Raw genomic sequence first — 20,000 nt, 5'->3', positions numbered from 1 at the left:
AATACAGCATTCCAGTCTCTGAAGAATAACAAATAAAAGAGAAGCGAGAAACATTGGCTTCTGGGCTGACATGTTGATAATTTTCAAGTTCCCTCACAACTTCTTTTCACCACAAGTGTGCCCTATGAGCATCCGAAAACTTTGTAATACTAAACTTCACTGAAGTCAAGCCCTGTTTCGCGGGGTTAGTGTTGGGATGGGAGACCAAAACAATAAACCCCTCATAAAAAACAGAAACATCTGACCGAAAATACTATTAACGCTAACAAATGCGAACTCAGCAAGGTACAGATTCTGTTAGCGTGCTTTATGCAAAACAAATATTGATGAAAAAGCAAATAAATATTGATACACAGTTTTCAGAAAGAGCAGAAGGAAGTTTCCCGGACGGTCGATCGAGAATAAAATATTTACGACATGAAAACAACATTAATTTTGAACCTTGAATATAGATCGTTTTCACTGTCACGCAATAAAAAAAATAAATCAAAAACTATCCAGTGCAAAACGCTAAGAAATTGTTATCTTATAGAAGAGAAAGGAATAAGACACTTTTCCAATTTTAAGGCCTCAGCGTAACCCCAAACTTCACATATTCGTCTAAAAGATTCGCAGGCCGGAAAATAGTGAAAACAACTGTAACTGACTTTGGCTATATAGCCGACTGATAATCACTACTGAAAAAACAAGTATTTACATAAGCACTTTTCCTAATGCTCTAACTTCTAAAAGGGCTCAAAATCATGAGATAAGTATATATTTTTCAACAAACTTGATCGTAGCTTTGTGTCACGCACCTACATAATCCGGAAATTCAAAATGCTCTGGTTTCCAAACGAAGCACGCTATTGAGCTGTGAAATTGTCAACAGATATAGATATGCCGCCTCTTATGCCTGATGAGGATAAAAACTTTGGTGGATCTTTAGTTTTAGATTTTGGAAGGTGATGACGTCACGTGAAAACGATCTATAGAATATAAAAAGTTACGATCAGCGACAAACATTTTGGGAGATTTTTGCTACGTTCAAGTAAATTGCAAAATCGAAAGTGACATGGCCGGAATTCAGCGGGCGCCGTGATTAAGTTACCGTGGCATGTTTACTCGCCAAACAGTGAAGCATCTGTGTCAAATGATGGCAAGATACCGGGTTTTTGTAAGTTTCTTTTTCTGTCAAGTGTTATAAAGTTTGACAATGAAATGAGCGAAGTCAAAACAAAGATCGCAATCGCCCAACTCTTGTTTATGCAAAGTCAAAATTTACTCTCCAAGACGCGTACGACGTTATTTATCACCAGGTAATTCCATCATTTTGGAAATAGCAGCTACTTTATTATTCATCTGCGTCACAAGTTTTCACTGATTTTGGGCCTCATTTTGTTGAAACTCAAGCACGCTTCCAACAGGCCTGTGAACCCTTCCTGCTTACAGAGCAATACTAAAAGACTTCTCCCATATCACATTTGAACCTTAAGCTCGAAAATTCAATTCAATACACAACATGATATTATAATTCACAAAGGCAGAAAATACCACAGAATCCTTTCCCAGCGAAAATTTTATTGAAACAAACAACATATTTGCTCTTAGAGGCGAAAACCTCTTCCTATTTCATTGCGTGCGTGAAGACAAGAAACTCAATTGTGTCAAATTACCACGTACTTCAGGTAAATACAGCTCACATTGATTTCGTCTCGACGGGCGATTGATTGTTGTCGAAGTCCAGTACTCGTCGCTTTTGAGATTCATGCCTAGTTTATCCAACTGACTTTCCATTATTGAGCTCCATAAGGGTATATTTTGTTTAAGGATCCACTAAAACGCCATTCGCGTTGCATGACTTTCGACGCCATTGCAGGCTAAGTTAATGATTCTACTGTGTCCACAAGAGAAATCTACGCAGTTCCACTACCCTCTCGATCCTAAGAAAATACGCGCAGAAGGCTCTATACACAAAGACACCACTTACCAGGGGAGTGACCGGCAAGACTTTTACCGACACGAAAAAAAAAAAAAAAAAAAAAAAAAAAAAAAAAAAAAAAAAAAAAGAAAACAAACAAACTAAACGCAGACCTCGACTGGGTTTGCCCATAGGCAACCCAGTAAAAAATACAATATGCATGTGACTGTTGAATTATTTGCAGTATATAACTTGATACTAAATGAACCAAACCAACCTTCGCCATTTGGTGTTTGATGAACTGCTTGCAAAACAGCTAGAATCTCCCTTGCAGATTGCTCCAAGTCACGTATCACAGTGCGGATTTCCTGAGGGAAAATAACTAGTAAATTGAGAAGTTCTTTTAATTTGTGAGTCATTACCTGATTAAGAAACTTAACAAATAAAATGTACCAATAAAAATAGTCACAAACATCACAAAGACTTGTTTAAAGTTCACCTAGGGTCTTGGAGTGCTAGGGTGAGGGAGGGAAGGGGGAACTATAAATTAATTGGCTGCTCCTTGCAGGGCTTTTAAGGGCCTTCAGGGCCAATATGCCGCTCACGACATCTGGCCAAAGGCATATAATAGTTCCACACATGTAAGGTGCCTCTGACAGCCTTAATACATGCCCCAATCATGTTTAATGTTGGAGCAACACCCCAGCCAGATATAATGAGGGAGGAAAACCAGTGAGAGTACATGTACCTGGAGAAAAACCCTGCAGTCAGGTCGAGACCAACTCAACCAACATCTTATCATAGAGGTAGGAGGCACTGTTCTTGATCAATATGCCAGTTTGACTTCCCAAAATGTACAGCATGGGGTATTTATCCACAAACTTGTGTCAGGGATCACAATTGAGGCATATCATGCAGACAACTTTCAGTAGTTCAGAACACATTATTATGCAAACCTGGGCCCAGTTGTTCAAAAGGCGATAAACCTTTATCCCAGATTAAAAATGAACCTAGAATGCAAAAAAGTCGAGTTTCTACTCTCGCTCCAGACCTTTCAATTGAATATTTACCGCGTCGCTTGCGATCGCAAAAAATATGACTGTTTTGCAGTCTAAAATTAACCAAGGATTTTTAAATGACTTGTTTACTCCCAAATGCTACTCAACACTGATATTTGGCAAAACTTTACATTAGAGGAAGTCAATCTTCAAAAACAAAAATAAGCAAAAGAAACACTCACCAAAAAGTTGAAAACATGAAAAAAAAAGTTTACGCTAAACCTGGATTAAGTTAATCGGCTTTCAAACAACCAGGCCCGGGTGATTAAGATAATGAGTGAATATTGCTGTTCACTATATCCTACCACTGACCTTGCTTCAACAGTCACCTACTGGTTAAGAAAACCGATTGTTGCAGGTGTGGTATTTTATGCTACATGTATTTTAATACTATTATCATTTTTTATTACAAGTTTCCTTTATAATTAATGTTTTTATTATTTGAAAACAGTGGCATTGCTCTAAAATAGGCAGTAATTTACCATACTTACAGACATTTACAGCCTGACAATGACACTTGGCAGAAGAGAAAACAAAAGAAATTAACTTGAAACATGCAAACTATAGGTAACCCTCCTACATGACGCGTTCCTATTCGAAAGAATCTTAACTTGGTATTTGTGATAGCCTTCATCTAGAGTAAACCTTTTCGTTAAATATTATTGAATCTTACGATTATCAGCAATCAATTACATGTAACTAGAATCTCAATCTGTATTCCACTGTAGTACCTCACATCTTTATCATAGAAACATTTGATCACCCTTGTCTTGGATAATAATTATTTCCTTTGGTAATCTTTGTCATTGTAAATAATTTATATTATTAAGTATTTTATCTTTGCTCCACCCAACTCGATTAGCCTTGCTAAATTAGGGTGGACAATTTTTTCACTGTAACTAGTATTGTATGTAATAAACATTGTTGTTGTCGTTTGATGATGCTGAGATGCTTTTATTCAAACTAGAGGGATCTGGGACTGCCACTACAATTATTATCTTCAAAAGGAGGTAACTGTTGGAAACTTTAGTGGCCAGTTTAGTGTCCAAACTGTTGATGCCACCCACTGATAGAGGAAAGGGGAGAGTGGTAATGGTGCAGTAAGAGCACTCCCCTTTTCACCATGTGGTCTGCCGCCTGGGATTGACTCATACTTGACAACATAATTATGGCGGTTTGAGAGTTTCATTTCTTGTTTCTCCGGTTTTCCCCAGTCATCAAAAACCAACATTTGACTTATCTGCTTAAAGGCTTATTTATAGTTTACTCCCACTGGAAACCGGGATAAGTGAATATATGTCCACTCTCCTGGACTGTCTGAGAGTATCCTGGATACTGAACAATTCTCTCGGTTTCCCATACATGTATGCGTCACATGACTTAACACTTTTTCTCTGAGTGTAAGCAAATGTTTTTTAGTCCTAAAGTTTGTCAGAGTCCACAAAGTTTTGGCTTCCAGCAGTGCCAACTCATGGGTGGAATTATGCAGGATTTTTTGCATGTACAGAAGGAGTTGTTACACCACAAGCTCCTTGGATTCAGGCAGATTAAAAATTTTACAGTTCAAAAGAAGAAAATGATAGCACCCTTAGCCCATTTTTGAGGTGTGCAGTGCAATTTGATAATGAGGGCATCTCAGTCTTTTTTTTTTTTTTTTCATTAAAAAAAAAAAGGTGGAGGGGATTGAATTTTGGGGGTGTCAAGTTTTAATGGGTCCAATTTCTTGGTAAGGGTGGGTCGATGATGCAAAGAGAAAATCTCCATCTCTGTAATGGTAAAATGGAAATGGCCAAAATAAAATTAGAAGAATTCTCTCGTATTATAATGGGCCATTTCCGAGTTGCTGTTTGTCTCAGTTTCGCAGTGAGTCTTGGTGCTCAACTATTGTAAGGGAAACGAGTTTGATTTGCATAACAATTTGCAACTCATTTCTATTTGAATGGTTGTGCACCAGAACTCGCTTTGAAACTGAGGCATGCAGCAACTCGGAAATGGGCTGCACTACCGGTAAAGGCACGCATTACCACGTTCTGCCTCTACCCGGATTGATTGAAGTAAGCTTTAAACGTATTTTAAACTTGCAGTACGAATCAAAATTAACCGGCTTGCCGGCGCGGCTCACTAAGACGCGCGCAAAAGCTACGCTTAAATACGGTACGGTAGGCTAAATTCTGAGCTGTTTACGTTCAAGCCAGGCAGACGAAGTCTTGCGCAGCTAACCTCACCTCTCTTATTCCCTGGTCGGAAGACAGATATTCCTGAAAGGAGGCAAAAAATGGAATGACTCCTTTGTGCTCGGATTCGCCTTGCTTTTCTTCTTCCTCCATCATCCATAATAAGTATAAGACAATCTCAGCGGTTTTTTATTAAGCCCAGACTCTGCGCAGAACCCTTCCCAGTTTCCAACATGGCGTCGATGGCGTCCTTGTCAACACGAACATCCAGAGACATAAAAGATTGTCTAAGTTTATGATAAGATTGATTATTTGCACGATCTTTTAAACAGTCTGATATAAATCAGCTCTTTTATGGCACACCTTAAGAAACAGACAATATTGGCGAGAGAATCGGGGAAAAATCCGGTAAGAATTAGCACAGTTTAGTTGAGGTGTCAGCGGTTGGCGTTCAAGATAGCAGCCTTTACTTTAGAAACGAAAGCTCTATTACAGTCTTATTATCGTATTCTAATCTTTTTCTTTTTTTATATTGCTATTATATTAGTGTGTGTGATTATATGAATAAATTCTGCTAGTACTTTTAGTTAGTAACTTCATGTTATTTGACCTGGTGTAAGTAAGCCAAATGCTTAATTATTAGGCCTAATAATTAAACCCCAACTACACGTTGTTCGAAATCAAAACATTCTTCCAACAAAGACATGTTGAACAAACGTCATCAAACATGCATCACGTTCTAACATTGTTGATCCAACAAATGATAACAATGGTTAAACATGTAGCCGGGACTTTTTTTTGGTACACATTTTTTTGGAACATACTTGTGAAGAACACCTCCCTAAAACCGGCGGTTCTAATTTGTAGGTCGTAGATCGCAGGTCGTGGGTTGCAGGTCATTGTTTCACCAAAACGGAAAGTAAAAAAGTTTTTAGGCCTGAGGTTAGCTTTTATGCATCTTTAGGATACTTTCTGTATCGGTGAAACAGTGACCTGCAACCCGCGAACCTGTGACCTGCAACTTGCAGATTAGACCCGCGGCCCTAAAACAGCTGTTCACCAACGTTTAGTCGACTGTCAGCGGCCATGTTACCAACAGATCACTGACATAATACGAACAGGTTACTGACTGTTTTCCTCGTACTGAGTGGAACATTAGCCTTTAATGTACCACGGGGCAAAACGGTTTTGTAGGCAAAAGCTATTCGACGTTTGCCCCGATTTCACTAATGTTAGCTTTTAAAAGATTTGGGCTAGGGTGATTTGTTGAGGCCTGATCATATTTTTTTACGTTGATCCGAGGTGTCCGATTCGAGTTGATGCGATCCAGGTTGTGTACCAGCCTCAGTCTGTACCACAGATCACTCCAAAAACATCACTGACAGAGATTTCAACCCTCGCACCATTTTGGCTTGAAACCTCCTGTTTTCAGTGAATATTTCTAGCCTTCTGTTTTTGCTTAATGTTCTCCTGACTTTTGAAACTCTTCCTAGCCAAAGAAAGATAGTGTTTTCTTTGTTTAACCAGTCTTTTTTAGTACCAATCTTTGCTGTTTTTCTGTGGTTTCTCAGTCATTTTTACCCTTTTGGCATTGTAGCATGAGTACTGCATGGTAATGCACTGGATTGCCTCGACTTTGTGCTCTTCTTAAGTTGGCGTACATTTACGGGACCAATAGGCCTTAGTTTTCACTGCATGTTGAAAACCATTGATGGTGGTCTCAAAATGCAGGAAATGGCATCTTCGAGGCACATATCTTATATCCCTTTTTTCAGTTGACCGGTTTGGAATCTCTGAAACACAGTCCCAATGTTGCGTCAAATTTTCCTAACTATTATTCCACGCTTACTTCAAATCGCCCTATGATACATTGTGAAGTATTTAGGTGACAGTTTATGTGTGACAGCATGATTTGTATCCAATCAAAGAAACAAAACAAAGAGCACAAAGAAAAGTCTTTCTTATTCCACTTATAATATCAACTCTCCTGGATTATTCAGGAGTCTCCTAGATACAGAACGAATCTCCTGGTCCCTGAACATGTCCGGATCCAGAGGAAAAAAATTTCCAGACTTTAGCTCTCCAGAGGTTGGCAATATATGTTATTCATACAGTGGAATGATGAAACACACTGTCAAAACAACTACCTATGGTTAAAAGGAGTTATGTCCTTGTGAACACCATTTTGTTGCTTTTGCTCAAGATCAATTTCATTACAAAGGTTATGTGATAGTCAGGGATGGCACTAGGATTTTTCAATCTGGGTCCTGGGACCCGCATGTTCGGCCAAATTGGGGTCCCAAGCATTTTTTGGGGGTCCCAAAATCTTGCTGACCCTCTGCGAGAAAAAGAGTATGTTTTAAATTATCAGAAAAAGAGAGTAACCAACTTGGAATTAATATTGACGCATATGCACAGGACCGGCCGACAAAGGCTTTTTCTAGAGCGGTTACATTCATTCCTAGACAAGAACTCTGTTAATGAAAGAGCACCCTTTCCAAGGGTTTACGCATCACTGGTTTCCTCCCTTAGGAGCAACGAACAGTGACGTCTTTTACTATATATTTGCATTCAGTGACTTGCAGAGTACATTCCTCTGAAGAAGACCGCAGAAGGCGGTCGAAAATTTAGTTTTAACCTTTTCAGATATTTTAAACCCCATTTCTTAGAACTTCAATTATGATCACAGATCGCTCCAACAGTTTTACAAACAACAGAATATACTGACAAATCAAAGCAAGTTGTGTGAGTTATTTAAGTCAGTGCCTTGCGTCCTGGCACGCATTAAAATTTCGATGATGCATTTTTTGGATTTCATTTGCGTAAAAATGCACGATTTCTGCGTTAACGCGATCCCTGATAGTGAATTGAAATCATCATCAAATGACTTGAAAACAAGTCTTTTCGTGATGATTGGGTTCATCTTTCTCGCTCATGCTCATTAGGCATTAACAACAAGGCACGCCAAAACATCAGATCACCGACGCATTACCAACATAATTTATTACCAGCAGGGAGCTATCCATTAGTTGACAATTTTTCAAAATGTGGCACTACCTATTGCCCCTTTATTTTTAAGGAGCATCGTTGCTCAACAGTTGACGGACTGTTGGGCAACTGCCAACTGTTTATTGGCCGACATTTAACAATAATTTGTTGGCCAATTTTCAAGGGATAATTAACTGAGAGTCAATTGGCAATATTGAAGGACAGTTGTGTTGGGGCTCTGTTCTTCATGATCACCCCTTTTTTGTAAACTTAACGAATAATATTTTAATCCAGTTCCATTAATGGTTGACATCAGTATAGTTGATATATAAAAGATATTACACTCACACACACATATATATATATATATACATGAAAATTGAAATAATAGCTTTGTTTGTTTTTTTTTTTTTTTACCAGTCAAACATGACGCTTGCAGCTGTTGCCCTTCAGGATCACATGTCTCGTTCACTCTCTCTTCAAGACCCTTTCAGGAAAAAGAAAGTGAACCACAGCTTACCAGTGACAAAAAGAACTAATGACAGAGTCCAACAGAATGCAAGGAAAAAAGGAAAACCAGGCAAAGCAGACAATGATAAACAAGAATACAATCTTGATCCAAAACCAGCACCTTTTACTCTAGGTTTGATGTTATTGTTTTCTCTAATAGCATGATGTTTAAAAGTTTGAACAAAGATGAACTTATATGCTACACATATTATTGAAACACCAGTGGCTCAACCTGAGGGCATAATTATAGTGGGGGAGTAATGGGTACATGTTAGTGGTAGGACATGGACACTGTGACAGACATCAAGTTTGATGGAAAATACAATATTTGTAGCTGAGTGTTAAAGACTAACCATGAATGAGTGGGAAGTGAGCTTGAGCATAAAAAATCAATGGCTCCATAAGAAAAGAGTGTTGTAATAATAAATAAGTATGTGTAATCAAATGGCAACGAGTGAAATAATTTAGGAAATAATTTCAAGCGCGTTTTGTCAGAATTCTGATAATTTCCCGAGCCTGTAGGCGAGGGAAATTATCAGAATTTTAACATTAACGCACGTGAAATTATTTCTAATTTCACGAGAAAACCATTTGATTACCTTTTAATGTCGTGGGTGTCAAATTACGCTCACAACCGTAATTGTAAAATCGCTCGAGTACTTTATCCAACTGCTCGGAAAGAATCATCTCCAAGTTTTTCTCAAGGCTATTTTCATCACACCACTTCTCAAAAACTCTCACCCAGTTAATTGTGCTCTTTCATGTACTTAAGTTTTCTGCTGTTTCTTTAAATTTCGTAACTTCTTCGATGGTCACTATCTTAAGTCTTAGACGCATCTTGGCTCTGATCGAGATACAAGAGATGTTACATGTACCATGGCAATTTTGTAATTTCACCTGTGAAAGTATAAATTAACGCTGAAATTTTGTGCCTAAGTTAAGGAGTAATTTGTCACCCATGATATTAATATATTAATCTCTTCAGCAGAGGTATGCAGCAATGGTTGACATACATGTAATGATGGTATAAAAATAAATATATTATTTACTATAAAGCCATTTTCAGACGATATGTAGCAATTAAAAGACTGAAACAGCTTATAATTTATAGCATTGCTACCAGTTATATATTTTTTCACAACTTCAATAGTCATCTGTTTCTCTCACCTGTCAGTGACAAACAAAAACTGCTCTGCAACTTGCTCCAAAAGTGTAATGTGTTTAAGAAGGTTGCAGTGATTTAAAAAAAGAATGCCTCCTTGCATTAATGGCAGAAGAAAAAGCTTTTGAAATCTAATACCCCCAAAAATTGTTTCCATTTCCCTCCTGCTGCTCTACTTAATGCAGTGTGCTGCAAATATACTGTCTTTTATGCAAGGGATTCTACGAGCAAATTTGCACCAAATCTTAACGCAAGATTTGTGGCAGCTGTCTTGTTTTTTGGAACCAATCCAACAAAATTGTTTTAGTGACACTATGTTAAGGGACAAGTCATACAATTGGGAATTGTATTGGCCAAGTTTACCTCAAGGGGAAGGTAAAAGTTTTAAATGCTGTAACAATGCTGGACAAATAATGGTACAAAAATGTACATTCCTTGCTGTATTCTGAGGGTCAATGGCTTTTATTTCATTTGATTCAAGAGCATTACAAACTGCACATGCAGTATAATTATAATACATGTACTATGGGCTCACATTATTGCGATCTGCATCACATTGACCATTGTGCATGACTAGCTTGTGACCTAGTATCATGGCTGGAGGAAATAATGCTAGTTTATGGTGGATCTGAAGTTCTATTAATGCATCAAAATAAATGTATTTATCTTTTAATTTTTGTGGCATTGGTTCTAATTTTATGCATCATGTACAAATTGTAGCACAGAGGCTGGGTCTTGTCGAAGCTCCAGAACTGCTTTTATCAGAAAATCAGTGGAAAAAAGTCAAGGAAAAGTCAAACTCACGACAGGACTCAGCGCTACCTTGTGTTATTTGCAAAGAGGACTTTGGTCTACAGCAGCAAGTAAGGATTCGTCAAGGGTGTATCATGTGGGCACCTACATGCATTTCTTTTTAATGTCTTTTCTTTTCTTTTTTTAATGGCTACATTGGTGTCTTAACTGCCAGCACACTTTCATTTCTCGTTGAGGAACAGTTAGTATTTGAGAGAATCTGTGTGTTCCTTAAATGCTGGAGTACGTAGCACGGCCACGACGCATTCTCAAGCACTGAGGTTTAGTCCTGAGTCTCAGGTGACAGCTGTCATGCACGACTCCTGCATTACATGTATTTAGGACTTTAATTTTAAATGATGCAGGCAGGGTAGCATATTTATTACTCCTTTTCCAGGCCTAGAAAACAGTGAAAATCTTCACTTGCCCCTTGAGCTAGCAAACATAATAAGCCAGTTGGGAGTTTAAAAAAAAAACACGTGCGCGCGTCGGAATAAAAACGAGCATGGAAATTGATTGCAAAAATGTCCATTCAAAATCTTTGGTATCTTAAAATAATGTTGATTTTATCCCGACTCGCGCACGTATTTTTTTGAAACTCCGAACTGGCTTATTATTATTTCAATCACAACTTAACCGCCATGGACAAACCCAAAGAAGAACCCTGAAATTTATGTGACAACAACAACTTAAGCACACTATTTGCGTAATTCTAAAAACTAAAGCCACCTTAGACTTTATAAGACATTGTTCAGTAATAAACATATGGCGTTACAGTCATGCTACTTTCCTGAATACAGGGCAACCCCGATTTTACGTCATGGAAAGGGACAGCAAAATCGTATCGTTAATTCGGGATATCGTTGTAATGAACTCCCGATTTAATGATTTGGATGTGAAGCAACTAAAATTATCTTTGCAAGGAAGGATTACGTTTTTGCAAACGTTGGCCGTGTAGTACTTATATTTGAACAGACTTAACTGATTAGAGTGGTGGGAATTGAACCCACCACCTTCGGGTTAGATCGGCGCTGCTCTAACCACTAAGCTACAAGGTCAGACGGGAGCAGGCCGTGTGGGAACTGAAGATGGGGTAGAAACTTAGCACTTCACATTAACACTCTAATCAGTTAAGTCTGTTCAAATATAAGTGCCTGAAGTGCTACGCGGCCAACGTTTGAAAAAACGTAATCCTTCCTTGTACATGTACATGTTCATTGCCGTGACTTGTAGCTCAGTCGGTAGAGAACCCGTATTTTAATTGTTGATTACCTTCTTAAGGTCGCTTCAATTAGACACAGCATATTTTGGCAAGTTTATCACGAAAAATTGCAAACAAACAAATAAACAGTTTTTTTTTTTCGCCGAGTCCTTTTTCAAGGGTTTTTTTTCTCTCTCAAAATCATGCTTCAAATTTGGGGGTGCGACTTACTCTACGAATGCGGCTTATACACGAGTTTTTACGATAATTGTCCATAGGGCCGTAGCCAGTACCAGTATGAGACAATCCGAGGCACTTGCCTTAGCAATTTTTTTTCCCATAATTTTTAAAAACAATGCGGGATCCCAGTGCCGTCTTTAAACGAAGGCATCAACATCACTTAAATTCCTGCGAAGAGAATCTAACCATGGACATTGCCTCAGCCATTGCTACGGCCATGGTCATTCTTGACTTGTGTCTTACTCCCTAACACTGCACGTGTCATTATCCCTATCAGTGTGTGTGAGTCAAAATAATGCGCAAAGGCACTCCACTTGAAATTAAAATTAAATCTTCAATTTTGAAAGAATTCAATTTTTATTAAATTTGGTTAACTGTCTTTTGGTAGGTATTGTTATCCTGCAGCCATGTTTTTCACAGGGTAAGTTAGAGAGAGCTTTATTTGCCTTTTTTTTTTGTTTGTTTTTTTGTTTTGTTTTTTAAACAAGCAAGAACGTTTCTTGAGTGTTACCTAGTAAACACATGTTAAAGAAAGGCGGTTACAGGTCTCGCTTTTGGGCTCAACTGAGGGCCATACCTTGGGAATCCTGAGAATTGGCTTTCGTGAAGAAGAAAGCATTTCAAGTTAAGGACGGTGCACGTGCCTACTATTGTTATTGCGCATACGTTTTGCGCATCTCGAAATACTCGGATTTCCTACCGGCGGTGCTTTTTAATACAGGGATATTTTTGTGCGGTTTAAAACTATGCGGAGAAAGCAGAACTTAGCAAGTGCTCTTGGTATCCAAATGGAAAATTGGTGGTAACCATGCATTTTTCAGAGATAATTAAGCTTCAATTTGGCAAAGAACGCCATACATTGTTTTGTATTTTAGAGCTTTTTACAAATATTGCTGATTAATTATCCTCGAAAAATTCGTGGTTACCACCAGTTTTCTTTGTGGATTTCAATAACACTTGTTAAGATTTGCTTTTCGCGCATATTCAGTAAACCGCGCAAAAATACCTTTGAATTAGTAGGCACCGTCCTTAAGGTGGTTAAACACTGTTTTCACTACGTGCACGCCTTTTTTTCAGCTTCTAAAGCGAGCCAAGCACCCTGCGAGGAAAGTCTCCCTCGATCTCCGAATACAGACATCGGTTTTTATTCATGCAAAATGCATCCCAAAGAAATTCATACGCGATGCATACATGCTTCGTTCAGTTCCCAGTGAAGCCAATGAAATCACACTATGATTGCTTACCATTTAGCCAAAAAATTCGGATGGAATGATCGTTGCATAAAGATAAGCGATTTTCCGAATTTATTCAACAACCGGATGAGAGTAGCGCTTTTCATACCATTTACTACCTGGAATTCCATTCTTCGTATTTACTGGATATGGCGCGAAAATCATGAAAAAGGGCCTGGAAACGGAAATATTCTCGCAAATAGTACGGAAATACAATTTCTGACACCGAGGATTGACCGACTTTTTTACTAGGCAAGAGGGTATAGCTCAGTAATAATTACAAAAACTAACAGAGTTGGTAAAATGTACTCAGAATGACTAAAGAGATAATCTAGCTGAGTAACAATGATAGTAGGTACAGCGGTGGCAGTTAAATTTCTTCTTCAGATGGTATCAACAGTCTCTTTGGATCCCGATCCAACAAATCATCATTGTTTCGAAACAGAGATAATTTTGAAGCAACTAATAACAATAACTTTATTCAAGTGTCAATTGATATAGCACAAGAGCACTAATTGGGGACACCATTGGAATTAACTCAAATGAAATGAAATCAAATCAAATATAGGTTTTGGTGGAGAGGGAAAAACCGGAGAACCCGGATAAAACCCTCTCGGAGCTGAGCAGAGAACCGACAAACTCAACCCACATACGACGCCGAGTCTGGGAATCGAACCCGGGCCACATTGGTGGGAGGCAAGTGCTCTTTTACCCCAACTGTCACATAGTGGAGGCATTTCAAGGACTTAAAGGAGCATTGATACGGAATTTACAGGAGGCACTCTGAATGGTTGAATTTAATTTGGAGGACTAATTCACAAAATGGCAAAGTAGTGCCACTTAAATATTTTTATTGACACTGCAGTATACATTTTGACTAAGGCCTACACCCAACAGTAAAATCGGTTTGTTTTCCTTTGACTTGACAGACCTGTCTTGAAGCGTTTGAGAAGTTTTCGGGTAAAAAATCATGTCCAATGTGTAGGAAGGAGCAGTACCAAAGACGGATTATACACGAAGGTGCAAGAGAGCACAGGATCAAATGTGCGACAAGGTAAATTCTGGTCATCGCAAAAAAAAAATTATAATAACAATCATGTAAAAGATTATTTAGTATACAACTTGCCTGATATTCATTGATGATGAGAGGTAGAGGACTAACTATATTTTAACACCCTCATTGCTTTATGTTCAACATTATGTCGAGGTGAGAGCATAGGACTGCATAGTCTTTGGCAGTAAATGGGACTACAGTTATTGGGTGCACCGATAGCGCAAGGTAGGGTGACAGCAACCCCCCCCCCCCCCCTCAAGTGAATGTATGGTACTAGTGGCCGCAACACACCTCGTGATACAACTAATGAGGGTGACAGCGACACACCCTGAACGATAAAGGGGTGACAGCGACACACCCCGCAATGCTTGTACCAAAGATAACCTAGATAACTGGGTAACATGCGATCGAAGTGAGAAGAATTGAGCATAAAACGCGGCCGAGCTGATAAGAGCATAGCATGATGTAAATTACAAGCTTGCAACAGAGCTGGCCTTTATTCTGTATAAAAGTACAGTGCAGCTCCGAGATAAGCGCCCACAAATCACTTGAGAAATGCTCGTGCGCAAAACGCAGATGAGCGTCTTCCAGTGAAATCGTCGCGTCTGATTTGTATTAATGAGCTTGGCTATTGTCTACTGTGTTCTCATTGTGAAACGATTTGTTCTTAATGATAAATGTCAGTAAATTCCAAGAACTTGAATCTTGAGTGAGAAAGTTAGCTTATATGTGCTTGCTAAGTGAATGTGTATGGACACTGCCAATCATTTAAACGCTTGAATGATCTTCTCGTTCTCGTCACCAGAGCCTCGGATTGACCCAATGCTCTGTGAAACTCTACATGTAGGAGAACATGCGCCGTAGGGTTCTTAAAGCCAAACATTGGCTAATTGAATCTTACGGCGCCTGCTCACTCCTCGTGTTAACATGAATGTACCACATTAGAGAGGCTTTGGATTGTTCTTCACAAAAACCAATGATAAGACACTGTTTAAGGGTTCTCCAGAGCTCTTCTCTCCCTCAGTCAAGATGGAAGAGCTCTGGGATCGAGATTGTGATCTTCTTTGTTGAATCATGTTAAAGAGGAAAAATGTGGACAGAATATGAATTCTTTATCATTCCAGGTATGCAGATTGCATTTGATTAAGTGAAGAGTCTTTATCGTGGTCCTTGTAACGACTAACGCGTTGCTTTATTTGACGAGAACCATATGGTTTCTTGCTGATTTAATATGTAAAGGAAAGGAAAGGAAAGGAACGTTATTGTCTAATCTTCTAGCGCTGTAGAGCACTAATCAGGGACACTGTAAATTGAAGTTAACAAGTTAACGCAAATCAAATCAAATTTTGGTAAAAGTACTCCAAGAAGTAAATAAAATATCCGTCAACTGTGGAAAGGGCTAATTTAGTTTTTCTAAAGAAAGAATAGTACTGATGTTTCTGTGGGAGAGTAAAACATGGGAATGTGGTTGTTGAAGGTCGAATTTCCACTGTAAAAAGAGTAAGTTGCTGACCGGTTTTGGTTATCGGAAGCTTACGTTTATGTTTTTGAGCCACAAATGGCAACCCGGAGTCAGTCAGCTGTTTTCGTTTTCAACTTGTCTTGACACACCAATATTCATATCGCTAAGTATCTTTTTCCCCAGCTGACAAAATGCTCACTTCCTTTTTCCGTCTGTGGCCGGTTCAAAAACGTCGCATGCTTGAACTCCCCGTTATCCTGTGGTTGCCACCTCCCCATGAGATGATAGCATGCAATGCAGGAAGAGCTATTCCATTGGGTGTCAGTGAGTGATGAAGCTGTATTTGCAGGCCTATTTAGCGTTTTCACATGACGTCACGGCGGCCATGTTGATGTTCCTAACAAAGAAATGGCGGGCATGATGGTTACCAAACTAATCCTCTGGGAATTGAACTCTACTTTTATGCAAATACTTTCTTTAGTTTCAGTAATCCGATATGGCTGCTGCTCGCGTGAGTGAAAACGCTCTATATTTAGAACATTGAAGGCATATCAGAAAGAAGCTCTCAAAACCTTAAAAATACATTGCGTTAATTTATGACTCGTCCAAGACACGATGACGTAGTGTCGTTAATTCCATACGGCGGCAGTGAGGGATGAATGGGAGCTGTATTTACAGGCTTAATTAATTTTGAAGTTAAACGTGTGTCAGAAGGAAGATATTAACTTGTTCTAATAGTAATAAATTGATTTGATTGAGGCCCTCTTCGTAAAGAGAATGTGAAGTGAAAATTTCAAAACCAGTAAATTTAAATTAATATTTGCTATCACACGAAATACACGCGGGGAGCAGGGCTGGCGCAGTGGTGAGAGTACACGCCCCCACCAATGTGGCCCGGGTTCGATTCCCAGACTTGGCGTCACATGCGTCCTGTTTCTTGGTTCTCTACTCCGCTCCGAAAGGTTTTTCTCCGGGTATTATGGCGTTCCTCCTATCCTTCAAAGTCAACGTCTGATTTGGATTACGTCAATTTGAATTATTTTCAATTTACAGTGTCGCCAATTAGTGCGCCAGCGCTGGAAGACTGGACAATTTTAATAAACTTTATCATCAGCATCATTATCATCAATTATATTTCTAAAAATAGGATCCAGGCAGCATGGCGTGGGTACATTGTGAGACAGTGGTACAGAAAGCTGCGAGAAACAGTCCCACCTAAAGATCCGAAACTCAGGAGAAAGTTTTATGAGGATAAGGTACAGGCTAGGCCCGATTGACCAGCCGTTTTGTGCGCCCGCGTTCCTCCGAACACACCACGGCTGGATCACTGGCCCAGCCAATTGTATTTTCCACCAATCAGAAAGCCGCCTGCCTGCCAAGTGCAGAGTACAATTGACTGAATACAAAATACAATAGACCATATTCGTATTCTCAGTATTGGACTGGAACTAGCTTGCAATACGGAGGCTAATGAGGGGGGATCTTTCCAAATGCAAATCCTTTTTTGATATATTCCCCCGCATTAGCCTCTATTGCAAGCTAGTTCCAGTCCAATACTGAGATATTGCAATGGGTGCTACGTCACGGACAAACAACGCAGCCTTTCCTGGGGAGGAGGATGTTAACGGCACTTCCAAAACGGCTGGAAATCGAACCTAGGTACAGGCATGTGTTTTATCTTGTTTGGAGTTTGAGCCTTTTTTTGTGCGGATTTGTCCAGAAATGCCCCTAATATGCCACGTTCGATATATCAATATCCACACGTAGCTACGAGGCTTTATGGGTAAAAATGAATATTGTTCAAATAGTTTAGAAATCTCCCTTGAGACTTGTGAGTTAAAGAAAACAGAACTGAGCCGTGACATTTGACCATACAACCATGCCTGAATATTGATATATCGAATGGTTGAGCGTTATTTGAAATAGACGAGATCGACATTTCCTCTTTCATTTTAATTACATGAAGCTAACTCTATACTAACCTGCGATCAGGCCCATTTTTAGCTTCGCCCATATGTTCTCTTATGCCGTCGCTCGCTAAAATACGTACTACGCGAAACTAAAATAGAGCCTAATCGCAGGTTAACTCTATACTTAGTTTTTTCCTCGTCAATTAAATTTGAAAGAGCACGCTATTAAGTTCCATGATTATTAAAGAACATGAAGGTCGATAAGGTTGAACCTAGACCAGGTCATCGAAGCAGGCCGCAGAGCAAGTGCGGGTTTTTGTGATATTTAAATAGATACCCATCGCCAAAATTGAAAGCTAACCGGTTTAAAATGGGTGTTAGACTAAAATACTTGTAGATCAGCGCTATTCGGAATGGGTGCTTTGAATTAAACACTGTCAACCAGCGCTATGCGAAATACTTGAATGCGTTGGTGACCTTGTAATCTATGTCCATTGTGTAATTGTCACGAGGTGTCTTATGTCCTTTTCGTCTATCCCTAATAGCATTAGCCATATCGAACGTGGACTATTAGAAGCATGTCAATTTCAATAAGCGTTACAAACTGCCCCATCGCCGTTTTCCCCAACCTCGACATCACTCATTTTTCGGAATACAGACAATTAAAGGACAAAGTGTCCTCCAAAATGCTGCTCCTCAATTAAGTATAAACTGCTGTATTTACCCTCGCCTTAAAAGAAAAAAAAAACCGCTAACCTTTAACCTAACGTTATTTTTGGAAAAAAACAGCATGGACTGAGGACGCTTTCCATTAGGCCCTATTCACGATGGCCGCCATGTTGGTTTTCAAATTGTCATGCAAATTAGCCATGTGTTATGCTGGGGGGCAAACATTGGAAAAAAAGCAAATTGCTGAAAATCGGCTCGTCGAAATATGAAATAACATTGCAAAAAGTCCATTTTAGTATTTAGAGCTAAGTACCTTTTATAATAATTTTATATCTTTTGATTGCCTTTGACATTTTGACTTTCTACTTCGTTATCTGCTCATTTTTCACTAAAAAAAAACGTCGAAGTAACTTGCGTAATGATTGTATTTTACTGCTTAGGTGATAAACATTCAATGAACGTGAAACAAATCATCTGTGTAGCTAAGATGTTCGTTATAACGTCTCAAACTTGTATTGTTTGCCCCCTCAGAAGTGTGCGGCTAATTTGCATGATAATAGCAAATCCAACATGGCGAATATCGTGAATAAGGTCTTTTGACAGAACTGACCGGCCAGACCGGGCATTTGGAAGGACTAACTCTACAAAGCCTTCATATTAACACAATTCGAAGATGATATATATACACCTCCAGAAGGATGCGAGAGATTTTCATGCAAGTGTTCCTTCAAATTCCTGCATTTTCTTTGCAACCTGACGGGTCTGACCGGCCAGCTCTGACAATAGGAAAGCGTCCTTAGACACTTCGTGTTGGGTGCCAAAATGGGGCGCGCATCTAATTAGGTTTATTTCTGGACGTAAGTGCATGCTTTTCTGTGTGTGGCAGAGTGTGTGTCTTTTTTAGAATAGAGAGACTTTCGTATGACCTTAAAAAAGTGTTCGCAATTTATTTCACGGATCCAACGTTTGGCAAGATTACAGCAAACCTATGGGCAGTAAACAGTTCGACTGCCCAATCACATTACTGCATGTTAAATTACGTCAAAGCAAAACTTTCCAGAAAGTTCCATGGAGAGATGACGTTGTTTGCATCCGTGTTCGCTAAGCCAATGAAAATTCGCGCTCGTTTGTATTTTTGTTTACGTTTATTTTTCTAGGTCATATAAAAGTGGCTCTATAATTTATAAGATTCACATATTTGAACTGCAGAAGAGAATGAAGTGAAGGTAAACCCGATAAAATGCAGGATTGAACGGGATTCCAACCCACGAGGGTGCGATTTCATTACACTCGCTCTTCCAACTGAGCTATCAAAGCCAGCTGAGAGATGATCATTAAAATGCAAGTTCAAGTTTATCCCGTTTCCCTGCTGGCATAGGTCTCTACAGTTTCTTTTTGTGTTCGCTGGGCTGACAAGTACGGACAAGAGACCTCTGCCATGGGTCGAAACTCGCTTTGATCCAACCACCGTCCACAACCCTGGACGGTACTCTTCTGTGACTTGAGCTCACTGTGTCCCGCGCATTACTTTACAGAAATTCCGCTGTTGTTTCTTTTCAGTTTCAAAGCATTAGCAATCGCCTTCTTGAGTCCACGGAGGCAAGGAATCAGAGCATAGATGAGCTATTGTTGGAGATTGATCAGTCAA

General features: G+C 39.2%; 2 protein-coding genes across 2 annotated transcripts in view; one reads left to right on the top strand and one right to left on the bottom strand.

Moving 5' to 3' along the window:
• The window catches only part of LOC138026465 (translin-like), an 11,365-nt gene extending 6,071 nt beyond the window's left edge, over positions 1-5,294 (bottom strand). The window contains exons 1-2 of the mRNA XM_068873871.1: positions 5,184-5,294; positions 2,178-2,268 (exon numbers count right to left, since the gene is read on the bottom strand). Of these exons, the coding sequence (XP_068729972.1) occupies positions 2,178-2,268; positions 5,184-5,288 (196 nt within the window). The 5' untranslated portion in view covers positions 5,289-5,294. The remainder of the gene's footprint in view (positions 1-2,177; positions 2,269-5,183) is intronic.
• A 61-nt stretch (positions 5,295-5,355) lies between these two features.
• LOC138026308 (RING finger protein 32-like) overlaps positions 5,356-20,000 on the top strand; it is a 16,781-nt gene continuing 2,136 nt past the window's right edge. Inside the window, exons 1-7 of the mRNA XM_068873644.1 lie at positions 5,356-5,540; positions 8,541-8,763; positions 10,513-10,655; positions 12,414-12,446; positions 14,187-14,311; positions 16,921-17,029; positions 19,913-20,000. The exon at positions 19,913-20,000 is cut by the window's right edge and continues 25 nt beyond it. Of these exons, the coding sequence (XP_068729745.1) occupies positions 5,487-5,540; positions 8,541-8,763; positions 10,513-10,655; positions 12,414-12,446; positions 14,187-14,311; positions 16,921-17,029; positions 19,913-20,000 (775 nt within the window). The 5' untranslated portion in view covers positions 5,356-5,486. The remainder of the gene's footprint in view (positions 5,541-8,540; positions 8,764-10,512; positions 10,656-12,413; positions 12,447-14,186; positions 14,312-16,920; positions 17,030-19,912) is intronic.

Source organism: Montipora capricornis, chromosome 1, assembly GCF_036669925.1.
Source record: "Montipora capricornis isolate CH-2021 chromosome 1, ASM3666992v2, whole genome shotgun sequence".
Lineage (NCBI taxonomy): Eukaryota > Metazoa > Cnidaria > Anthozoa > Scleractinia > Acroporidae > Montipora > Montipora capricornis.
The sequence above is the reverse complement of the archived record's forward strand: the minus strand, read 5'-3'. Positions and strand labels throughout refer to the sequence as shown.